At 28.7% G+C, this 23,231-nt stretch overlaps 2 protein-coding genes across 2 annotated transcripts; both read right to left on the bottom strand.

Moving 5' to 3' along the window:
• Positions 1 to 117: 117 nt before the first annotated feature.
• Positions 118 to 7,528, bottom strand: LOC111031278 (serine proteinase stubble-like). The gene is made up of 10 exons (XM_022311155.1): positions 7,327 to 7,528; positions 7,102 to 7,260; positions 4,278 to 4,487; positions 3,970 to 4,179; positions 3,333 to 3,536; positions 3,044 to 3,120; positions 2,861 to 2,955; positions 2,061 to 2,329; positions 898 to 1,052; positions 118 to 792 (listed from the first exon to the last, which is right to left on the bottom strand). The coding sequence occupies exons 1-10, from the start codon at positions 7,379 to 7,381 to the stop codon at positions 628 to 630; spliced, it is 1,599 nt and encodes a 532-aa protein (XP_022166847.1). The 5' UTR covers positions 7,382 to 7,528; the 3' UTR covers positions 118 to 627.
• A 5,062-nt stretch (positions 7,529 to 12,590) lies between these two features.
• On the bottom strand, positions 12,591 to 21,263 carry LOC111031270 (rab11 family-interacting protein 5). The gene is made up of 11 exons (XM_022311147.1): positions 20,967 to 21,263; positions 20,841 to 20,879; positions 18,536 to 18,647; positions 18,335 to 18,472; positions 17,599 to 17,762; positions 17,470 to 17,535; positions 17,239 to 17,384; positions 16,935 to 17,160; positions 16,650 to 16,859; positions 14,474 to 14,616; positions 12,591 to 13,144 (listed from the first exon to the last, which is right to left on the bottom strand). The coding sequence occupies exons 1-11, from the start codon at positions 20,995 to 20,997 to the stop codon at positions 12,983 to 12,985; spliced, it is 1,437 nt and encodes a 478-aa protein (XP_022166839.1). The 5' UTR covers positions 20,998 to 21,263; the 3' UTR covers positions 12,591 to 12,982.
• Between the last annotated feature and the right edge of the window lie 1,968 nt (positions 21,264 to 23,231).

Below are 23,231 nucleotides of genomic sequence, written 5' to 3'. Positions count from 1 at the left end.
TGTTTTAATTTATTGAGAAAATATTGTATAAATAAAATTATTTCCAGTATTTATGTATACATTTATATTTATTTTATTTTTAAATATTTTTATTGTATGAAAGTGTGTCCATAGGTGTGTGTAAAAATAATCAAGTGAATTAGATTAATCTTAACAAAGTTTTATTTTGCACAAAATTACACATTTTAAGATTTTAGAATTAAAATCTACATTTTCAGTTTTATTTCATCCAACCATGCACACAATTTCAATATAGTTTATCATAAGATAAATAAATATGGTGGGGAGTCAAAATTATTAACTATACTTACTATAAATGGCTTTATTTAAAAACTAAATTTTAAAAGTACCTACTTATCTTTATACATTAATTAACAAGTTATTGAGACTGCCTGAACAATATACACGTGCCTAAATCTCTTAAACTGACTACTACAGTGCCTACCTATATAGTGTGTACATAAATAATAGTGCAAAGTGCTTAAATTATCGAATATAAATTGAAAAAAAAATACGTAAGAACTTTAAAAATAATAGTAGTCAAAGCTGTTGCGCACCTAACCGATGAATGATATTATGGCGATATATTTATTGTATGTGTCGAGCTTGCAGCGATCGCCGTGTCTTTTAAGATTGCGATATTATTTTATTGATCCAGTCTGTGAACTTTGATATCCTCATGTACACGCCAGGGCTATTTGGTTCGCCACATCGCATGCCCCATGCTATGATACCGGCCACCACCCAGCGATTGTCGCGTCGCTGTACAACCATAGGCCCGCCCGAGTCACCCTATACAAGAGCAACAGATATTTAATTTACAGTTGGAACAGCACAGGTGTGAACAAAACAAGTTTCATGTTATAGTATATACCTATATTACACATTTACACTTACTTTGCACGCATCGTAACCTCCGTCTTTCAAACCCGCACAGATAAATGTGTCCGGTATTTTCTTAACATACCCAGCCGCACGGAACATAGTTTCGCAAACGGAATTGTTGATAATGGGAACTGTTACTTCTTGTAGCACATCAGGCGAGAGTCCACCTATAGATGGAGAACAATAATAGTTGACACAAAACAACCAGCATTTTTGTAAATATTTAACACTATATTATGTCTCTTGTACATGTAGGTATACTCAATATGTGTGTGGCATTTTTAGCTAGTAGTTAAACAACAAAAAATAACGTCCAGAACATTTATTTTTTATTTTTACTGATGCTTTTGAAAAATTCTAAGAATTTTCTATTTTTATCTCTCGAATGCACCAACTCAGTTTTCACACCAGAAAAAATATTTAAGTTGCATTATTTCGACTTCTTTTTGTGTACAAACACAAACACATGACACATTGTAAAATCAATACATTAATCGCTTCGCTCAGAATCTAAAACATATTTTATGAACGAAGAACATGGATGACGGATTAGCCTCGATGTCTATAATGAATAATGACAGGTAATATTCATTACATTATACTTACAATATTATTAGCAATATCTCAGCATATTAGATTGAATTAGATTTGACAAAATATTCCACTTAGTATAGAAAATGATAATATAATAAATGGAGAAAAGTTTCAAGTTCACAATATTATTATTTTCCTAACTTATTATAGCAACATTTTTTTACATTATATTTAAATTTTTATATTAAGTCTGAAAGTCTTTTTCGAAATATAGACGTATAAATAATATACAACAAGGATTATCCATGAGTACCTAGGTCACCTGTTGATAGGGCAGGTGATATTCTCATATTTCCCTCGGAAGAAATTGAAGTAAAATCATAATTTATAAGACAGCAGGTACCTAGGTACTTAATTGTTCACAATGTTCACATATTAGCATTAGTATGTACGTATACGAATTTACGATTGTGTATAAATACGAAATACCTGTAGAAACTGATTTGTTACACTGCTGGATACAAAATTAAATATAACCTTAACAAATCTAACTTTTGAACTCATATCATGCATTTGCTTGCATATAATACTGTCTAATAAGGCACGCCGACTATATATTTTATTGCTATTTCAATTTTTACCATAGTACAAAGTCCCCCATCCAGTGATGTGAGCAGATAATCCTTCAAAATTTGAATCGTCCTCTGGAATGCAAACAGGTAAAATGTTCGGTTGGAATTTGACAGGTTCGTCAAATCGCAACAGTGCCAAGTCGTGTTCCATAGCATGAGTATTGTACTTTGGATGTATAATGACTGTTTGCAATTTCCTAATTTGGAAACCATAGGGTTCATCTTTTACTGAAAAATCGTTTTTACCGAGGAGGAGATGTATGTCATTCATTGAAATGCTAAAAAAAATTCAATACAATCATTATAATAAGTTATAGGTTAAGTGCAGAACAAGTGCTAATTTTTCTTTGCCATCCGCCCTGTCGGGGAGTATAAAAGGGCACTTTGCCACGGAGAGTGGGCACATCAGGTTACCTAGTATAGTAGTATGATTATAGGTCGCCTGAATATTAATTAATATAATTATTATGGGTCCCGTGCAACGCCAGGTAAGTAATGCAGCTAGTTAAATATAAATTAATTGAATGTTCAATAAGGTATGAATTGGAAAAAATGTATTTTTTTATGATAATAAAATAATCTTGGATCCTTATAAATTATATTGATTAAGTAACAATTATATTTAAATTTATCAAAATTGATATAACAAACTAAAACAATTATAAACTCAAATAAAATATCCTTATAAAAAGTCCTACCCGGAAGAAGTATCGCTCCCTAACGAATAAACAGGAATAAGTAGGTAGGTACACCAATTTAGTAGTATGAAATATAACCGATGAGGCGATAAAACTATATAATATATTTACTTTTTAACACAATGAGCAGTAGTTATAGCCCAGTTTTCATTGAATAATACCGCCCCACATTTGTGTATGTACTTCTTTTTATGTCTTAATGAAATCTTGTATAAAAAAAAAATTGTATTAGCTAGGTATAAATCTATAATATCGAAATAATTAAATTTCAAACTTGTAAATTGGTAAACTTACCTGCCACGGCCACTCCCCGAAAGAAACTTTATCGCCTCCTACTATTCTAGGGATTGGGATAAGTTGCCTTCCGCACACTATTTTTTTTTATGAAAACAAAGAATTCATTAATTAATAATATTCTTAAATATTAATACTTGAATAATAATACGTCTTAGGGCCGGTTGTACCGTCTATGGTTACACTTCGATTACGCTTGATCAGCTGATAACAGATTTTATAACCGGCCAAATTCGGCCGATTAAACTTTAATCGGAGATGGTAAAACTGGCCCTTAATTTTGACTGACCATCTTTGTAGTTGGACATATTAAACGCAGCATATTCTGTATTGGTGAAATCGGTTGTGGTCGTCAAAATAATCTCCGAATTGTATATATGAGTTAGATTTTCTGTAAACGATCCTCCTGAAGTATTGTTTATGTTTATAGTAACACTGTACAGAGAAGAAATATTCAAGCCATTGATGACCGATATGTTGTGCGTCACTAAAACTGAAAAAATAATTTTATACCAATGAAACGTGATGCGATTCCTATTACCTACACGCATATGCCTGCAGTTTTATAAAACGAGCACAATGTAGTTTATTTTTTATTGTTTTACGTCTTGTCTAATAAAATTAAAAAATAAATATGTCCAATAAGTTAAAAATTTAAGCTAACGATAGAATAACAATAGGCTTTTATAAATGTATTGAAAAACGTAAAAAGTTTGTTTACAATAATCTCATAAACATAAATTAAATAGGTAGGTATTCAAAAAATATTTTCACAAAGATTTAGTAAAATAGGGACACCAAACTTGCACAGGCTACGAACACCGTAGCCTTAAATAAAATACTGTAAAGTCGGTCTACAACATTATATATAGTGTATCGTTGTAAATAATATACATTTTATGTCATATTACGGTATGAAGTTTTACCTTCTATGTCTCTGGGCGCAACAAAGGTAATATTTTCAACGGCTTTGACGGGATCTAATATCGATATTGTCGTTGAAGAAGAATCTACATCAGTGCTATTCTGTTCTGATAGTGGGCTAGAAGCATTGTTGGATACGTGTATTTCGACCGGAAGTATGAACCATGAAGGAATAAGTGTCGAACCATCGACACCAGGTGGCTTGAGCGTAACTAAAACAGGAATAACATAATATATTAATATTATATAATATATCAGTCAATTATATTATTAAAACGTGAAGCAATTCTAGATCAAGGTTTTGACTTGCCTCCTTCGTTGTTTGACATATTATGAGGGCCATTTTCGATATCAATGGAGTCGGTTGTGGTCAACATCATCGTCGAAGGGCTTACATAAGTACTTTTTTCGTCCGGTGGTGCACCAGTAGGGTTAGATACGTGTGTTTTGACCGGAAGTGTAATCAAAGAAGGAGTAAGTGTCAAACCATCGACGCCTGGTGGATTGTGCGTCACTAAAACTGGAATAACATAATCATCTATATATTGAGCGATGGTAAACGATAATAATTTGAACAAATCTAGTTTTATATGCAATGAGTTATGAATATTTTCGTATAAGTGACAAATTGACTATGTGATTTCCCTACAATTTTACATGGCACATTTTGATTTTTTGTTTCCGTTAAACGTCTTGTGCTTATATTCTGTGGAAGAAATGAAAACAGAGCCAGAATATATAAACATGCCTTATTTGGTTCATTATTATCGGCCCTAATTGTCATTAATCGTCACTATTAAATCATTTAGAAAAGTATACGTGGGTTGTGGTCTTGTGGATATTGGCCCAGAGTCAAAAATTCGACGTCTGACTGCCGACTGGTATAGAACATCGCATAAGGATTGTACCTATTTATTTCTAAAACTTGTTTATGAATATTTAGATCGTTTTTCAAGTTACCTTTATTAAAACCATTAATAATTATAAACAATGAGTCACCGAGATAAGAAACAAAAATGAAGTCGAAGCACACAAATACTACCTATATATATATCGTCATTTAATAGGTTCATTAATCGTATTTATTTAATCATTTGGAATAGGTACTATTATACGAGGAACCCCATTAGAAATTCGTGGCTATGCGCCTGATACCTACTGCAGAAGAGTCAAAATGTATGGAGGGTATATGAGCAATGAGCATCTACTGTTATGCTTTTATACCATTTTTTGATGTGTTCGTATATTACAATAACTAATTCAAATATTTGACAAAGACTGAAGATATTCCAATATACCAAACAATTCAGTCGAACGTCTGAACCATAAAATATCTAGTATCTACAACACTGAACACACTACGGTTTACAATTTATCAAAGCCAACAGTCTCATCAAATGTTCTACATTTTTTAAAGTTTCTTTTTAAGTTTAAAATATCATAAGTTACCAATTAACTCCCACAATTTCCTACCAATGACTTTTAAAGTCAAGGTTAATTGAAAAAAAAAATAACATAACAAGTGCTACGTACGTTGTATAGTTGTATATACACAAGTAATATAGGTATAATTACCCATCGTCGTAAATTAAAAATGTAAATCGGAGGTGCGCAACAGTCGATTAGTATACTTATTGGTATTATTAAATCTGACTTTTTTAATCATCTCCAAAACTATAAAAAATGGTTACTACGGCCATGGCGAGTTTAAAATCCATTATACGAAATAATCAGGTTTTAATTGTTGTTTTCTATTATACGTCTGCCTAAATTTATGGTTTATACATTTCAGACCACCCATCGCGGGGGCAGTAGTGTGGAGAAATAGTTCCAAAATCCGAGGTAGGCAAATGGGCCATAGCCCTCCTCGGAATTTTTAACTGAGTGTACTTTCATCACACCATCTACTATTTCATAATATTATACTACGCAATAATGTGAGTTATATGTTATATGTGTGTTTTATTTTTTATCTACCTACCCGAAAACACATTAACGTGTCATACATCTTAACATTAATTGACATAGGTAGTACACCCGCACGTCTGTATACTTTTTTAACGAGTAATAGGTACTTTTATAACAATGATTAAACTCATGCATTAGTCAATGTTACAGGACTACAGTGTTCAGTTTAAGACAAAGTCAATCAAAATCAATTAACTATGTACAAAAAACAACTCATAAATCGTAGTAATAGTAAAAAAAAATTTAAATATAAATATGACCTCATCTATACATAATTCACAGTGTTATAAGTAATAACTAATAATATTTTCATTATAATATAATTAATATATTATATTTTTTTATAGGTACACTCCACTCCGTAATTATTAATTAGTAATTACTAATTAGGAGTAGAGTATACATGTGTTCACATTTATATTTAATATTTTTGGGGAGCTTTTTTCCGTGGTGTGTTTATTTTTTTGTGTTTTTTTCCGTTGGATTTTTTTTTCCGATTCATTGGTTTTACCATTTACAATGATGAATATTCATATTAAAGTTTTCAAACACAAAAATATGAAAAAAACATAATATGCACAACTTTTTTTACGGACATTCCAACGAAATATGCATATACAAACGATAAAATTCAATTTTAGTTATTTGTTGACTCCTTCTTACACACGTATGACATCGCGAATTTTCGTTTACTAGTTTCAATACTGTGCCTTTAAGTTTGATATTAGAGTGAATTGACCTAAATCAAACTTTTAGGTAAGAACTTTATCTGTGCTTAAACGTCTGCGATTTTTTCGATATTTTAATTTCCAAACAAGATATAAGTATGTATGCGGAATATCACAAAATATTGATGTTCATATCTTAAACAAAGATAATGTGTTTATCTAAAAGTTTAATTTGAGGTCTATTCACTCTAATAGCAAAACTAACAGTACAATACTAAAACTAGTGAACAACAATTTGTTATGTCTTATGTTTGTCCTTTTAACTTTAAACGTGAAAAACCAATTATCAAAAAAACAAATATTATACAGTGGTGTACTACATATCCAGTGATTTAATATAATATATCTGATGATGATCAATATTGAATATTCTAATGGGTAACAACTAACAGCTAGTGTTTAAATATTAATATTATATCAGATCAAGATTTTAGTTACCATCTTCGTAGTTTGACATATTGAGATGAGAATCTTTTTCAGCTTCAATGGGATTCATAGTTGTCAAAGAGTAAACATCAGTTCTTCTTTCTTTTGGTGGTAGAATAGAAGTGTTGAGCTCTTGTATTTCAACTGGAATAGTTTTAACATCGACGATAACTAAAACAGATATAACAAAATATTTATATTACAACACATTTTTAAATACGACTTTGTTAAACCTACTACTTAGTATGAAAAGTATCATCATGAGATATCCCATAGTAGCAGCTAAGGTCATTATAACTATCAAATATTTTTTGAATCAGACTTATGACATAAAAATACTGTAAGGAATTAGTGAACAGCTAGGAGCTATATAAAAAAAAACTGTGTATAAATATAAATGAACGGCGCCGAGAGTCTCGATCCTTGAGTGTCTCGAACGAAACAGAACGACCTTCTGAGTTCTGGTACTGTCGTGCTTAGCCCATTAGCCGTCTCACGGGTTTGAGTGTTCTGTGTTTCACCAGTGACCACCAGTGTAGCCACCATGAAGAGACTAATTTGTTACCTATAACTTATAAGCTTAGGTATACTTAACATTATGATATTAACATTTTAAGTACTTACCTAGTTTTGTAATATTATAACGACCCTGGGCCTAATTAACCATTTATTATACCTACACATATGTAAGAACACGCAGTGGTGCTAACCAATGAACAAAATATTAATAGCCGAGTCAATTTTGTAAAGGGACGTACCCAAGGAGGGGTCCACGGGGTCTAGATCTCCCCAAATATTAACCAGTGGTTAATAAACCTATATAAGAACCAAATCACATAATAATCGCGTTCGCGTAGGTAAACGAGAAATTACCCGATTAAATAAAATAATAATTACACCCCCCCCCCCCCCCCCCAAAAAAAAAAAAAAAAATCCTGGGTACGTGGGTACGTCCCTATCATTGGCCGCATCCGTGTGGGAAGAGATGCTCGTAATTGGATAAGTCATGAGCGATGACTAAAATGTTGTATTTCTGACGATCAAAGAGATCCCAAATTATTAATGTAATGTGTACCATAATATACATTTGGTAAAAAGTCTATTCGTAAAGAGTGGAGAAATCCAGGGATACTAGCTAATCTCTGATGGATTGAACAGTCCAGGCACATCTCTCCACGGACGTGAGAACATGCAATATATTAGACATGCATGACGCATGCCAAGCCTGATTGACTGAAAAATAGGCAACACCTACTGAATACAGCAATTATTCATTGTAATGATATACTTATGTGATTGTTCGTTCATTTGTTGCTTAAACCGTGTTGGTAGTAACGAAGCCAAAAATACATCCATGTAAGGCTGGATTACCCTTAAGGCCTTAACTATAATATAAGCCCTCCTACTTCCTAGTGGTTACAAGTTCCTAAAGAGTACTTACGAGTCACGAGTTACCACCAAAGACTGAAGCTATAATACTCGTAATAATGAAATTATTTAAGTTTTTTTTTATCACAAACAATTTTTTTATAAGATTTTTTCAATACGTGAGTAGGTTCCATACACTTACAATCTAATTGGCATTGTTACCGCTGAACCCTTTTATGCAATGACTTATGGTTATGAGCTATGATGGACTGATGTCTGACTGGACTATCGGATTATATTATAATTTATAGGTATCTATTATCTTATGTAGGTAATGTTTCTTTAAATTCATAACTTATAGGTACCTATACAAATTATTTCTGCAAACAATATTTAGCGACGGTATAATATAACTACGATTAGTATGATTATTATAAATTTATAAATATATGGTCGAGATATTGTTTACTGTTTTTAATTTAAGTATAAACTTAAATCGATAAAATTGTATTACACTTGCTTCCAGAAGATAATAATAATATGCTAATATGATTTTTATTAAATTTATAACTTACCTTATTAAATACATTTCAAACGCATAACTAGATCTTCGTGGCCGAGGACTATACCAATATAGAGCAATATTCGGTCCTGAAGAGGACAATATGAGTTCAGAAACGTACTCGAAATGGACTAGAATGCACCGCAACGGCGTTCCGGTTCGTAGTATTAGCTTTTTTGTCCATTCTAGTTGGTTAAAATTAGAATTGAAGAGTCCCGGATCGTACAAATATTAAGTAAATATTGGGAAAAAATAAAGAAAATCGTCAATAGGTAAGATGTTTCCGACAGTATCACAGTTAAGGGGCTTAACATGTTAACATTTCCATTTGACAAATAATATAATAGAAGCAGGACAGTAGTAAAAACCAATAGCTGCCTTAGAAAAAACTGACTTTACGCCCATAACATAGAATTTTTTCTACTACCATAAAATGCTTATTAAAAAAAAAAACTTTTCGTTGTTTGTAGTATAAGTTTATCTTTATTTTATTATGAAGTATGAAAAGCGGGTAAGTGGATGTTGCTCTGCTGCACAGTTCTTTACAAGTAGGTCACTGTAATGGAAGATGTTAAATTTGAATTCAATGATTCAAAATCATTGTATATAAAAAACGATTCTGAGCAAAGAAGACCATCTTACCAACCTATAATATTACTTAGTATATTTGAATTTGATGATGATATTATTCTGATTAAAGTAAATTATTTAACAATTAGGCATTAATACCACAATAGGTTAAATTTATTTTTGCCAAAAAAATTTTAATTAAATTCATTGTGACGTGTATAAAATATAATAATAATATACTCTTAAACTTATAATTACATATACAAATAATATTTTAAATTACAACAAAATAACTTAAATCATTATTCTTGAATATTTAATATGTAATTTTGTCCAAATTTGAACATAAAGTAACTATAAAAAAACTGTGTTCACATATTATTTCGACTTTTTGATTACAGAATAACTTACTTACATAGAACCTAATTTTAAATTTTCAATCCTTAACGATAAAAATTGAACATTTTGTACATTTTGATTCAATTTGATATATTTTGTCAAAATTTGAACTTTAAATTTCTATAAAAACATCTTACATAATGATTATTAATATTTTTTAAATGCTGTAGTAACAATATAACAGGAACTCTATATTAAATTTGCAAGCTTTTTAGCTCAACAATAAAATGTTATTGACATTTAAGGAAAAAAAAACTGAAAAAAATTCAAAATTCAAAATGTTTTCAAGTATAGGAAGCAATAAAACAAATATTTTGTGTAAAGTTTAAGAATTTATGGTAATTCGTTTTTTAATAACAACACAAAGGTTGGGTAGGTTAGGTAATAGGTAAACGTATACGAATAGAATTAACTATGACATATTAATCCATGTACTTACATATAAGTTGTCTTATAATAATATTAAATTTTTCACTTCTTCAGACCTCAATGAGTTTTGATTAACAAAACGAGGGCAAATGATAAAACTTTCATTTCGTAATTCTTAGATTAGTATAAGTAAAACATTATTACAGATACCTATCGTTTTCATTTTATTTTTGTATTCTCCTATTGTCCATGTGTTATCAACATGACAATATAATAAGGAGCATGTTAGTTCGGTAGATAATGATGAAAAAAAATATTAATGTATATTTGATTTTAAATATAAATATAAATCAGTAGATATTTTTGCTTATTCCTAGCTACGGCCCTGAATTGAAGTGCAAATGTGTAATAAACTTTGCCAGCCAACACGCAAAAATCAGAAAATATCTATAAATAGCTCAAAACATTAAAGTTATTTTGAAACTTTTATCTTGTACAAAATATTCATATATGCGCAATATAAACATTAAATCTAACTTTTAGTAAAAATGGCAAGTATCTTAAACATGATTTGTTTTAGTTACCACACTAAAATAACAAAATCAATTTTTTCAAATACTTTTTTTACATAAAAATTCTAGTGTTCCCATAATTTTTATTTGTATGACTCCCTAACGTACCAACTAGATCTAATTTACTACCATAAATCACTTCCAAAGTTGTTGGATGACAGAATAAAAATACACAACAAAGCAAAATCTATACAATTGTCGCTTGGAGCTAAATCTTAAACTGCCATATAAAAAATGAAGTGTGAAGTATATACCTAATGAAAATATAAATCTTATATATAATTAATATTGAAGTTCAGGGGTATAAGAATTACTCAAATGTTTGAAGACTTATAATACTGCTCTATATCATAAGCTTCATCCTGTTCCTCTTTTTTGAAGATCTTGAAAAAATCAAGATTTTAAAAATATAAATGTTTCTATTATTGAAACAAAAAATTTTTGATTATTTAGATTTCATTTATTTAGTATGGTGCTTACGAATTACAGAAAACAGTTACTACATTATTATAATGCAGTTCAATTTTAATCACTGGTCCATAAAAGAGTGAAAATTCTGCTCTATTAGGATAAAATATAAATTTTTTACCTAATGTTAAATGGATGTATTGGAAAAATGGTTAATGATCAAATTGTAAAACAAAAATTTTTTCAATGATTTATTCTGGTTATCCCAAACATAAATTCCATTAATAAATTAATATAATAAAAATATATATGACAAATATAACTCTCATTCCTAAAAATATTGCAACAGTTGCATAATATATGTTTATAATATGTTAAAATATATCTAAAATAACAATACATATTAAAATACAGTGTCAGACAACCAGCAAAAAATAATATGATAACGTTTCAATAATTTCAATCTAATAAATAATAAATATTTTTAACAATAATGAAAAATAGTTAAATGGCCATTTCAAATTTCGGAATATTTTATCCTCATAAATAATAATAACCAAGTGTTATTTTTTTGTTTACCGATGTCAAACATGTTCTTAACTAACATAATATTAATTTAAAATACTTAACTAAATCTTAAAAAATTTGTTATTCATAATGTCATACTAACACCCTGATAAGATATACAAAGTTAGTAATATTTGAAACAGATAACATAATTGATAATCAAAAAAAAATGATAACATAATGTTACACACAGTATTATGAAAGATAAAAATATACACTGACAACAATATGTGCAAAATGGGCAATATTATAAAATTATAAAATTATTGTTAGTTAAAAGGGACGGTAATTCTTATATAAAAAATAGCACATATAAAAATCACAACATTAGGTCACACTTAAATAATAGTAAAAAAAAAATATTTCACACAAAAGGCATCAAACTCTGTTTCCATTTTTTTTTTTTTAAATATACAATCAAAACAAATTTACTTTACGAGATAACAAAGAAAACAATTAAAAACTTTGTTGTTCTATGTTATATTTATGTTTTTTATTAAAATGGCATAAAAATATTTTTGAATAAATTAATATAACTAAAAAGGTCTTAAAATTGTTCCACAAATAATAACTATCAAATAACAAGTAGAGTAAAAAAAAATATATCTGCTGTTATACACCTACAATAATATGTATACATAAATAGTAATTTGTCTAATAAAAAATAACAAGAAAATTAAATCAAATAGGTAATCAAGCTAGGATAGAACAATAACATAATAACTGTGACACAATTTAAATGGCTACATCATTTTGACTTTTGACGCTGCAAACCCCAGAAACAACAAAATAATAAATATATGTAATTTAAAAAATATTAAAACTTTGGTATTTAGTAAGAAAGTATATATGTTAATTTAACGAGAAGTATAGACAATACTACTACTTGTAATGGTTGAAAAAATATTATATAGGTTTGCAATTTTAAATAATGCGGTTGTGTGGTACCACCACCTAGTTGGTGAGCCGAACACATCTTGTTTGTAATGAAAAATAATTATTACAATATTTTTTTTTTTAAACAATAGAAAAAAATACATTTTCGGTCCAGTCACCACTGTTAGGTAGAATAATATTACTATACTCTACGCTTGTAACAAATGTAAGGTGTTTGCAAGATTTTCGGTGATGTTTCCATGACACGCAGCAGCAACTTGTCCAAGTACTCTTCCAACTCAGTTCTCTGTTTGCTTTCATCACGCAAACTGCTTTGCAGCTGAATGACCATTTCGATCAAGTCCTGAAAACATATAACTTTATTACTAGAGCAACTTGTACAGATTATCAGGATGTGAAGTTTTTGTTTGAAGATGTTCATGTACATGAGGGCTTAGCACTTCCTGGGTCACGTCAAACTCTCTTTAAGATGTCTGTGCATTATTAATTTTCTCTCTCAGGCTCAAGTGCTACCACAATTTGAGATAGTATGGAATATACAAATAATAATCCATTATATAAATCAAGTCAAAAGTCACACAATCCAATGATCATCTGACTCATTTTAAGAGCCGTTTAATTCATAAACTGGCTTTTTGTATATCCAGAGGGATCAAAGACAAATATTGCTTATGTTATGTGACTTACGACTGCATAATAATAATTATCAATATATATTGTGTACGATTAAAGATAGTAAATAGAAGTATTTTTTGTCGTGATATTATGTTAATAAATATTTTATATGTAGTTTTGTCTTGTATTTAATAGTATTTTTATTATATGGTGCTATATATTATGATTAAAATGCTAAATATATAAATTATTATTATACATTCACACATGATAATAATGGGCTATACTTTATTCCAAAATTGGATTTACAGCAGATTCCAAGATTTTATTACAAAAGTAGGTTGTAGGTAATTATTTATAATAAACTATTATGTTAACTGTTAATGGTATGAAAAAAAAGTCTGGTTAGGTAGTTGTTATGTATAAAAATAATTTGCCATATCACAGAATTTGTGATAAAAACATTTTGCAAAGGACTATTTCAATGAAGTTGGGTGTTAACTGAAGAACATTGTGCCATTTTTATCCTAGAATAAATCAAGTAATGAACCATATGATAGGCAATTTATTTTATAGTTTGTTTTTAAAATAGCTAAATTTTAAATGGTTTTTTTTTTTTTTTAGTCAAGTTGGGTATAAGATACAATTTTCATATGGGAATAATAGTATACCATTAGAAATTAATTTTCAAAATTATAAACTTATAAAAACCACTGACATAGATAAATCAAATCAAACATTGCCATTAAAAATTATACAAATATCAGAGCGGATAAACAACATTTTTCTTAGAAGAAAGAGTCGGTCCTGAAAAATAGTATGTATTTCTGAAGTATTTTTTAGTAAATCCACAACTGTAAATATTGACTAAATGTTAAAAATGGTCGGGGAGCCTTAAGTCACTCCCAAACTAATAATTATCTATTTACCCTACTGATGGGAAAGCCTGGGTGTACACCCTTCAAAAGAGTGTATGTCATTGACAAACTACTTAATGAACAGTGTAAAATATTTGAGGTGATTTTTTCAAAATTATTGTCATATTTAATATACGCACGTCTCTGGTTTTTCCTTCGAACTTCTGAAGCACCTCTGACGAATGTTTCGAATGCGAATTTTGATGGTGACTGGAATCTTTTTCCTTGCCAATGATGATACGCTCATATGCTTTATTCCATGAGGATAATGCTGATTTGCTTTCTAAAAGATGGTTGCAAAACAGAATTATTAATTCATATATTATACAATTTACAAGGTAGAAACCATTTTCCACAGTTTACAAAAAAAACATTTTGATGATATGTTTATTTGAAATAATTTGACAGAATTTTTAAAATATTGATAAAAACAAATCAAATGTATGAACACCTAACATTGGTTTAACACATTGTTGGTATTGCTGTGTAATGTCCCACCATTGGTGCTGAGTGAGAATCACACTCACCTTGTAGTTAATTCATAATTAATTATTATATCATAACATACAGCATTGAATCAACACAAGATTAGTCACTTAGTTTGTATATTTGGAGACATGTTGATTGAAGGTACAAATAACATCAGAGGAATCAAATAATATACCTACAAGTGGTTATCATAATAATAACATGGTGAACACATAGCTCATATAGTGGCTTACTGAGTTAACCTGCTGACAGGTAAAATGTTCCACTTTCACAGATGGTTATCAATAAACAATATAAACAATTTAGTGAAATTGTACAAATGTAAAACAATCAAAACTATATTAAAGATTATTTTAAGGGTTGGGGAAAATTGTTTAAGAAAATTCTAGTTCATTGGCTATAAGACGGTTAAAAGGTAGTATTCATACACATGATTTGCTAGCCAAAACTATAATTATGAAAAAGTCATCTATTAATGACTTATAACGGTTCAAATATTTTCAAATGCTTTGAGTTATTATTTATTTATATTTTTACTTAACATATACCTATTATTCAGTCGCATATAAGTTATTTTGTTGTACTTTAAATATATTATTATATTTTATACATACAATAACTTTTCAACTGCAATTTTTTTGGCAAACATAAATTTAAACTACTGTGGTATTAATGCCTAATAGTAAAATAATTTACTTTTAACACAATAATATCATAAAATATACTAAGTAATATTATAAGCTAACAGACCATCTTCGATCAGAATCGTTTTTCATATATTTGTATCATTGAATTCAAATGTAACAACATACATTGCAGCGGCCCACTTGTAAACTACTGTACAGCAGAGCAACATCTACTTACCAGCTTTTTATTAATTGTATATTTAAAATAGAAAATGTAGTTTTGACAAAAACACAAGTTAGCACATATTAAGGTAATTAAATAGGTCTGTTATTTCAGTTGAACCTTGTATACCTACACACATACAAATACTGTTAAATTTATTAGTATTATAACTACACGAAAATACAGTAATAAATATTAATAACGGCAACATCAATTGTGAGTAAAATTTTTCATTATTAAGTTTTATGAAAAAAATAATTTACTCGCCAAACTTAATATTTAAATGAATCATCACAATATTACAATTTGGATTGATATAATTGTTAACTAATATTTATATAGGTATACTATATATTACAATTATCTGTTCACTCATAAATATTGAAATGAAAAAAAAAAAATGAATTAACACAATTTGAACTATTATTTTAGATAACAAAATCTTCTTATTTGGAATACTTTTTGTGAAGTATTCCAAATACGTAGAGAACAACTATCATTATAAACTATAAAGTATTAGGATATGTATTTCAAATACATTTTTAAGTACTCAATATCCTTTAAAAGTATTTTACCCAAGTTTGACCAGTACATAATTAAATTTGTTGATATTAATATATTTTATTTATTATCCGGAGTTGCTAAACATAAATTGAACACAGAATTATGTTTTATTACTTAATTGCGTAAATTGTTTATTTGAGCTTTATATTAAAATACGTTTAGAAACTGGGAATTTTGAACATTCGCAGGGTGAGCTATCTTGTTTTACAATATATTTGCTTATTATAATACATGTTTATTTTTTTCAACCTCGTTTATTATAGTTGTTATGATGATTGAGTGGATATATGAAATATTAAAAATACCTCTCAGAGTGTACCCGGAAAATAGTGCTAAAATGCATGCACTAATAAATGATTCTGTACATATAAGTAACTCTAATCCTAAATATAATTTGTACATTGATTTTCTTACTCGGTAATGGGTCATTTTCATTATTGGATTCCTTATTGTTAAAAGAGCGGTCATCGAGTGGTGAAATAGGATGTTTCTTTTGAACTTTGGGACTATTTTTGAGCGATGGCGTAGGACTTTTATCTCTAGTTCTATCGTGATTGATTGGCATGTCTACAGTGTCTTTCAATTTTGACTTCAAAGTGTCAGAAAGTTTCAAAGTATTATTATCTGGAAAAAGAATTTTTCAACAGTAATTTCCAAATTTTATTTTTAAATTAAATTAATTCTAAACTTAATGTATACCCTTGTTTTTGTAAAGTTTTCTTTGCCATTCGTCTTGCGTCTGAGAAACTGGTGAACGATTCATAACTGGAGATTTATTCATTGTATCTGAGTTACTAACACTTTCAACTGATCCATGAATATGTAATGTTAACCCGCTAATAGGTGAGCTATTCACACCTTTGCGATCAGATTGACCAGATGTCTCTAAAGAGCAAGCTGACCCCTTGTGCGATAAATCTTCGAGCTGAAAGAATAAAAAATAATAGATGTATTAATAAACAACCTATAACTTACGGAAAGACTTGTTAACAATTATATTTACGGCAAAATCATCATCGTCACTGATAACACCTGGATCGGCATCATATCCTGCTTGTGAAGATTTTATTTTGTTAGGATTTTCCACACTTAAATTAATACTCGAGGATGATATTTCTTGAATTTTTTTTTCTCGTTTAATTTTGCCCGCTAAAATAAAAAATATACTTTTTATTTATCACATTTGATAAAAACACATCACGACCACAATAATTAAATTTAAATAAGTAATTACTTATTGTTTTAGCTAGCTTCTTGAAAGATTTCTTATCAACACTACTAATACTCATCAAACTACCACCTAAAACATTCACAAAGTTACATAGTTTTAAAATTTAAATGTTTTACACTGATATGCACTCACTGATATTAGAAGCTGTGTGAGATAATTGCCCAACAGATAATCTGTGTTTTTCTTTCTTGCTAAGATCCCGTAAACTTCCAGATTTAACTGTGAATGCTATTTTGACCTGTAATTCACCGCGTTCTTTGTTTTCTTGTCCATTCTTGCTTTTTAGAGGGTACCATCTGAATTTGATATAGGGCAGAAATTGAGGTTAATGATTTTCTGGTTATTTTTAATCAGTTATTATTAACCAAAGTAAGTAACATTAAATGTATAAAATATTGTCTGATAATGTAAACAGATAAAATAGATTTTTTTATAATAAAAGAAGAAAAACTACATCTAATTTATAAACTTCTATGCACTATCATGTATGAATAATACATCAATTGTATCAGTCTACATTTTGTATGGGTTATAAATAAAGTAGAACCTTGATTATTAGAACTTCCATTAAACAAAACCTCTATTATCCAAATATCAATTATATGCATAGTAGAACTCGTCCATGTAATCATGTATTTATAATAAAATAATGTATATAATAATCCTATATTAATAATAATTATAACAATAAACATCATACAATATTATGTATGTTTTTTAGAGATATGTATGAACACATTAAATATATGCATAACCCAGTATCCAAACTAAGTGCGGTTTCAATTAGTTTTAACAATCGAGTTTCTACTGTATTCTAAGACAAAATCTTTACTATGCACATTTTCTTTTCATTAAAGCATAAACATACTTGCTTTTTGGACGTTCATAAACATCTATATCGGCCAAAGGTATTGTGGTCTGGCCCAAAAATTGATCTAATCCCAAAAAATTTTGGTGCAGTACACTTAGTACTAATTCTGCAGTATTTCCTTGTTTAGGAATTTGTCTGGAAAACACATATTGGTAAGTTTTTGTATTAAATTACTTGTATACTTTTAAAATAGCTTACAATTCACAAACTTCATGCCATTCTGTTAACTCGGTATCAATAGCTTTTTCTTTTGGCGATGTTTGATACTTTTCTTTACCCAAACCAATGGTGACAAATACATCATTTTTGGCTAAAGTAAAACACCATTCAAGATTAGACATACCAATTAATTATGCAAAAAATGTATATTTGTATGTGTTACATTATTATATACAAAGTATACTTATAAACTAAGGTTTAAGCATTATTGTGCAATAGGCACAAAGAAAATAAAAATAAAATATGTAGCTAAATTAATATATAACAATTTTATAACTATTGAAATTTTTTGATTTATTTGTTCCGATTTAAGACAATAAATTATTTACATAAATATATAGCTATACCTACATTTATTTATAAAAAATAATTAATTAATTGGCAACTAATGCCCAAAAGTCAAGTTAAATAATTAAGTCATTTATTTATATTAGACTATACATGAAATAATGTTTTTTTATATTATGATTAAAATACAAAATTATATTAACACATATAAATTGAAGCTATAGAAGAAACTTATTTTGAAAGAAAGTTGATTCTTAATACATAGGTACATAAAATAAATTTAAGAAATATCATATTATTATTAAAGCAATAAAATAAAATAATTTAAACGTTTATTACATAAATAAATTCACATTTTCTAGTATATTAGGTACTAAGGTACAATATTTACCAGTGAGCACATTTTTATAAAACTGTGGGACATAAATTTGCTTTTTATTATGAGCATTATGTTTATTCACTTTGAAGCGAATTTGATAAAGTAGAAATGAGTCATCGATGATATTATCAACTATTGGAGAAATTTTATTTGACTTTATTTAAAAATGACTGAATTTTTGTTTCTTTTAAGGAATTTAAATTTAAATATTTAAGGATATCATCATAACTAGTGAAATATGTTAGGTAATACAAATGTGTAGTATAATACTAAGAACTTTATTTTGGACATAAATAAGATAGATATAAATAGACTTAAATTTGGGCATAGTGTAGTACAGGGGTCGACAACCGGCGGCCCGTGCAACCCAATATAATTGAACGTTGCATTTTTTAAATAATTTTTAATACAACATTTTTATTTTTGTTAGGCCCACAAAATCTTTATAATTTGCGAATGTGGCGTCAAAAAAGGGTTGTCGACCACTTTTGTAATACATTATAAGATTCCTGTATGGTTAAAATTCGTTCTACTAAGGAAAATATAATTTATGTATAAAGACTTTTTTATTTGAATTTTGAATAGATCGTTTATATTAAAGCCATAACACTTTCCATGTAAAACAGCTTTTCTCCATTGGAAAAATAATTTATTTTTTATTATTTGTGAAAGATATATATTGACTTTTGTTAAGATTAAAAGACATACCATGTGAAAATAAAGATCAACGAGGAGAATACTGTTAACATCATTTTGCAGAAATTTGTCAACTTTTATATTTTAACACATAACAAAAATTTGCATTATCAGCAAATAATAGAACTTTCATGTTCTATTCACAAAATTTCAATGATTCATAGATAAAAGAGGTTATTACCAAGAAAAACACCTGAAATTACTGAAATTGAATTAAGATATTTGTGTTAAGAAAGAATCAAACCAAGATAATAAATGGACAGCATTCAATACATTTTTTATTTTTAAGTTGAAGGTTTTTCTAAGTCGGCAATATCAGATAAAGATAACATTTCAAAATGTATAATCATTTTAGTTTTAAATATTCTTATGGTCGCTTAAGCTTATAAGGAACAACATTTTTAATTGTGCTTCTTTAACTATTTTAGCTAACTACTAACCATTTAATTAAGACATGATCTAATTAAAATAATAAACTATTATCTTGAAACTTAATAGCAACCTCCAATTTCTAAATGACCTAATGATTGACCTTACATATATCCAAAAAGAAATAAATACTAAGTGGTCTGATAATGTTTCTCAGAATGTTTTACAAATAGCTAATAAGTAAACCACATTATTATGACTCACTACTATGTGTTTAGGGTGAAGGGAAACGTAAGAAATAACAAATATGTAGTATGAGTGGGTTTATTATTTTTGCCAGTCAATAACACAGTAATGATTTGACTAAAGCTGAGTGAGAGACAGAGATAAAGAGAGAGAGAGAGAGAGTGTGTGTGTGTGTATGTATAGGGAGAATACAATTGTTTTGCTTAATGTTTTGCACTATACAACGATACAATGAACAATTTATGAAGAGGATGGATGAATCGAGATAGCCATAAGTATTAATGAAATAATCGGAAAAATACTAACCGTTTTTATTCTTAAAGTTTAAGCCCCTGGTCCTCTGAACTGTAAATGAAACACAGTGGCATTAATATCATTGTTACTATAGGTAGCTACCAAGTAGATATTTTTCAATTTTCCAAAAACACATACCTGTGACTTGTACGTGCGTGGGACTCCACATAGCGTCGGTGGATTGGTTCGTCCGGTGGCTAGGAACAATGAGTGAGTGAAAAAAATGTTTAAAAAAAATAAAAAAAGCCCCGGAGACCGACGAAAGACGAAACAATAGCTGTAGGTGGTAGGCTACATGGACTTGAGATGAACTGCGAGAGTGCCAGTGGAGACGGTTTGCAATTGATAAGAAATGTTTACGACAGCGATAAGCCTTAGCGCCACGACGGATAAAAAAAATGCATACAAACTGCGTATGGTACGACTGCAGTTGGCCACGGTTCACGATTGAAGATAAGATTATCTTATCATTAATCGTGATTAGTGATAACTAAAAATCGCATTGAATTTCTCACGGTCTTATATTATTATTATTTAATATTTATTATGTATTTATGTGAGACCTTAGAATAGACTAACCTAACCTAACCTAGACCTTATAATAATTCATAATTAATGTTTGGATGTTATTATTAACTTGTTTGAGGTGTGGCCGTGTGAGAACTCCATACAAATTGAGTTCAAATGTAAATGAATAATTACTAATTTACTTTTAAAAAAAAAATTATCTCAAAAAAGTATTTATACAATAAATGAATTTAATAAGTCAAGGGATAGTATTATTTTATTATGTATGAAACAACGGACAACTCATGTAGGTATAGAGCAAACATCAGTATGTTTTTGTATGGTCGATCATAATTTAGATGTATCTGAATTGTTTTTAAGCTTTATTAATACAACAACTTAATTAATTTTCTGATGTTCTAACTCAACTTAAACCATCAATAACAACTGCTGTGGTAAGTTATGGAGGTAATGCACATGTAAGTGGCCATATTACTATTACTTAGGATGGATAGTTAAAATTTTTACACATTATTTTTAATAGAAAAGGGAGGCCTTGATAGAGCACTCTATGATTTTTTGAAATCTTAGAGCCTATGAATCAAGTGATGATGATAAATATAAATCATGAACTTGCGCATGGACTGAAACAAAAACTGCTTAAGTATAATCTAGTACCCCAGTACAATTAATAGGATTCAGATTTGAAGGAAATTTAAACAATAAAAAAACACTTAAAATGTAAGAGAAAAGCACTTTATCTATACAATGTATAAAATGCGCTACATTTTCACTAATAACCTAATTTGTGTTATAAAATTTACAGCCATGATATACATCACAAACTATCTTTAGTAAAGCAATGGATAGGATATTTTTATTCAATTAATACAACATGGGTGATAAGTCATAGGTACCCATTTGGGTACTTTCTAGTCATTACAAGTACTTCTCAAGCATACCATTGACGAGTTGACGACCCATCATTTTCACAAGCATTTATCGATATGTCCTGTAAATACAAATAATTTATGATCAATTGATAAATTATTTAACACAAAATATGTACATTTACATTAGTAAAAAAACAAAACTAATACTTATCAATAACATAAAAAAGCAATGAAACACATATTTTTGATATATTTATAATATTATGTTATTTAATGTGCACATGGCAGATAGCAAGCTAAACATCTACTATGCTTACAAAAAAATGTATTCCTACTATAAATTACATAGTAAATGGGACGTTGTTAATGGAAATAACATAAGTTTTGAAAGAAAAGTATTATATATAGTTGGTAAATGATGAATAAATATTATAAAATTAGATTATCTGATTTAGATACATAATATCATTGTTAAACCGGTAGATTTAAAAAGTTGGAAATAAAATGAAATTATAATTTATTTATAAGAAATATATTATACCAATATACAGAAGAGTAGTCGGGGGTACTAAGGGGACTATAATTCACTGTGTTTATTTTAGTTTATTTATAATATATTAAACAAATGATTTTACAAAAACATTGCCCCCCCTCCACACACACACACACACACACACACACACGTACCTAATACTTTGTCTCATATTTCACCAAATTCTTCAGTTTGTAACGTTTTTACTGTAAACATAATATTTAACAACGACGGCACAGCAACAATAGCATCAGCAATCGGCATCGTTTTTATTAATTTCGTATAGGGCATTTATAAATACGAGTTCTATCATAAGCCATTATAAATTATTAACATATAGCTCGAACTGACTATTCGTGTGACGCTTAAGTTTTTCTCTATCTTTTATAGAACTAGAATAGTAGAATGCTCTTCACCGGTTACTTAATGATATATTGATTTCAATATTCATAAAAAAAATTGAAGGGGGCC

The sequence above is a fragment of the Myzus persicae genome, unplaced genomic scaffold, assembly GCF_001856785.1.
Source record: "Myzus persicae strain clone G006 unplaced genomic scaffold, MPER_G0061.0, whole genome shotgun sequence".
NCBI lineage: Eukaryota > Metazoa > Arthropoda > Insecta > Hemiptera > Aphididae > Myzus > Myzus persicae.
The sequence above is the reverse complement of the archived record's forward strand: the minus strand, read 5'-3'. Positions and strand labels throughout refer to the sequence as shown.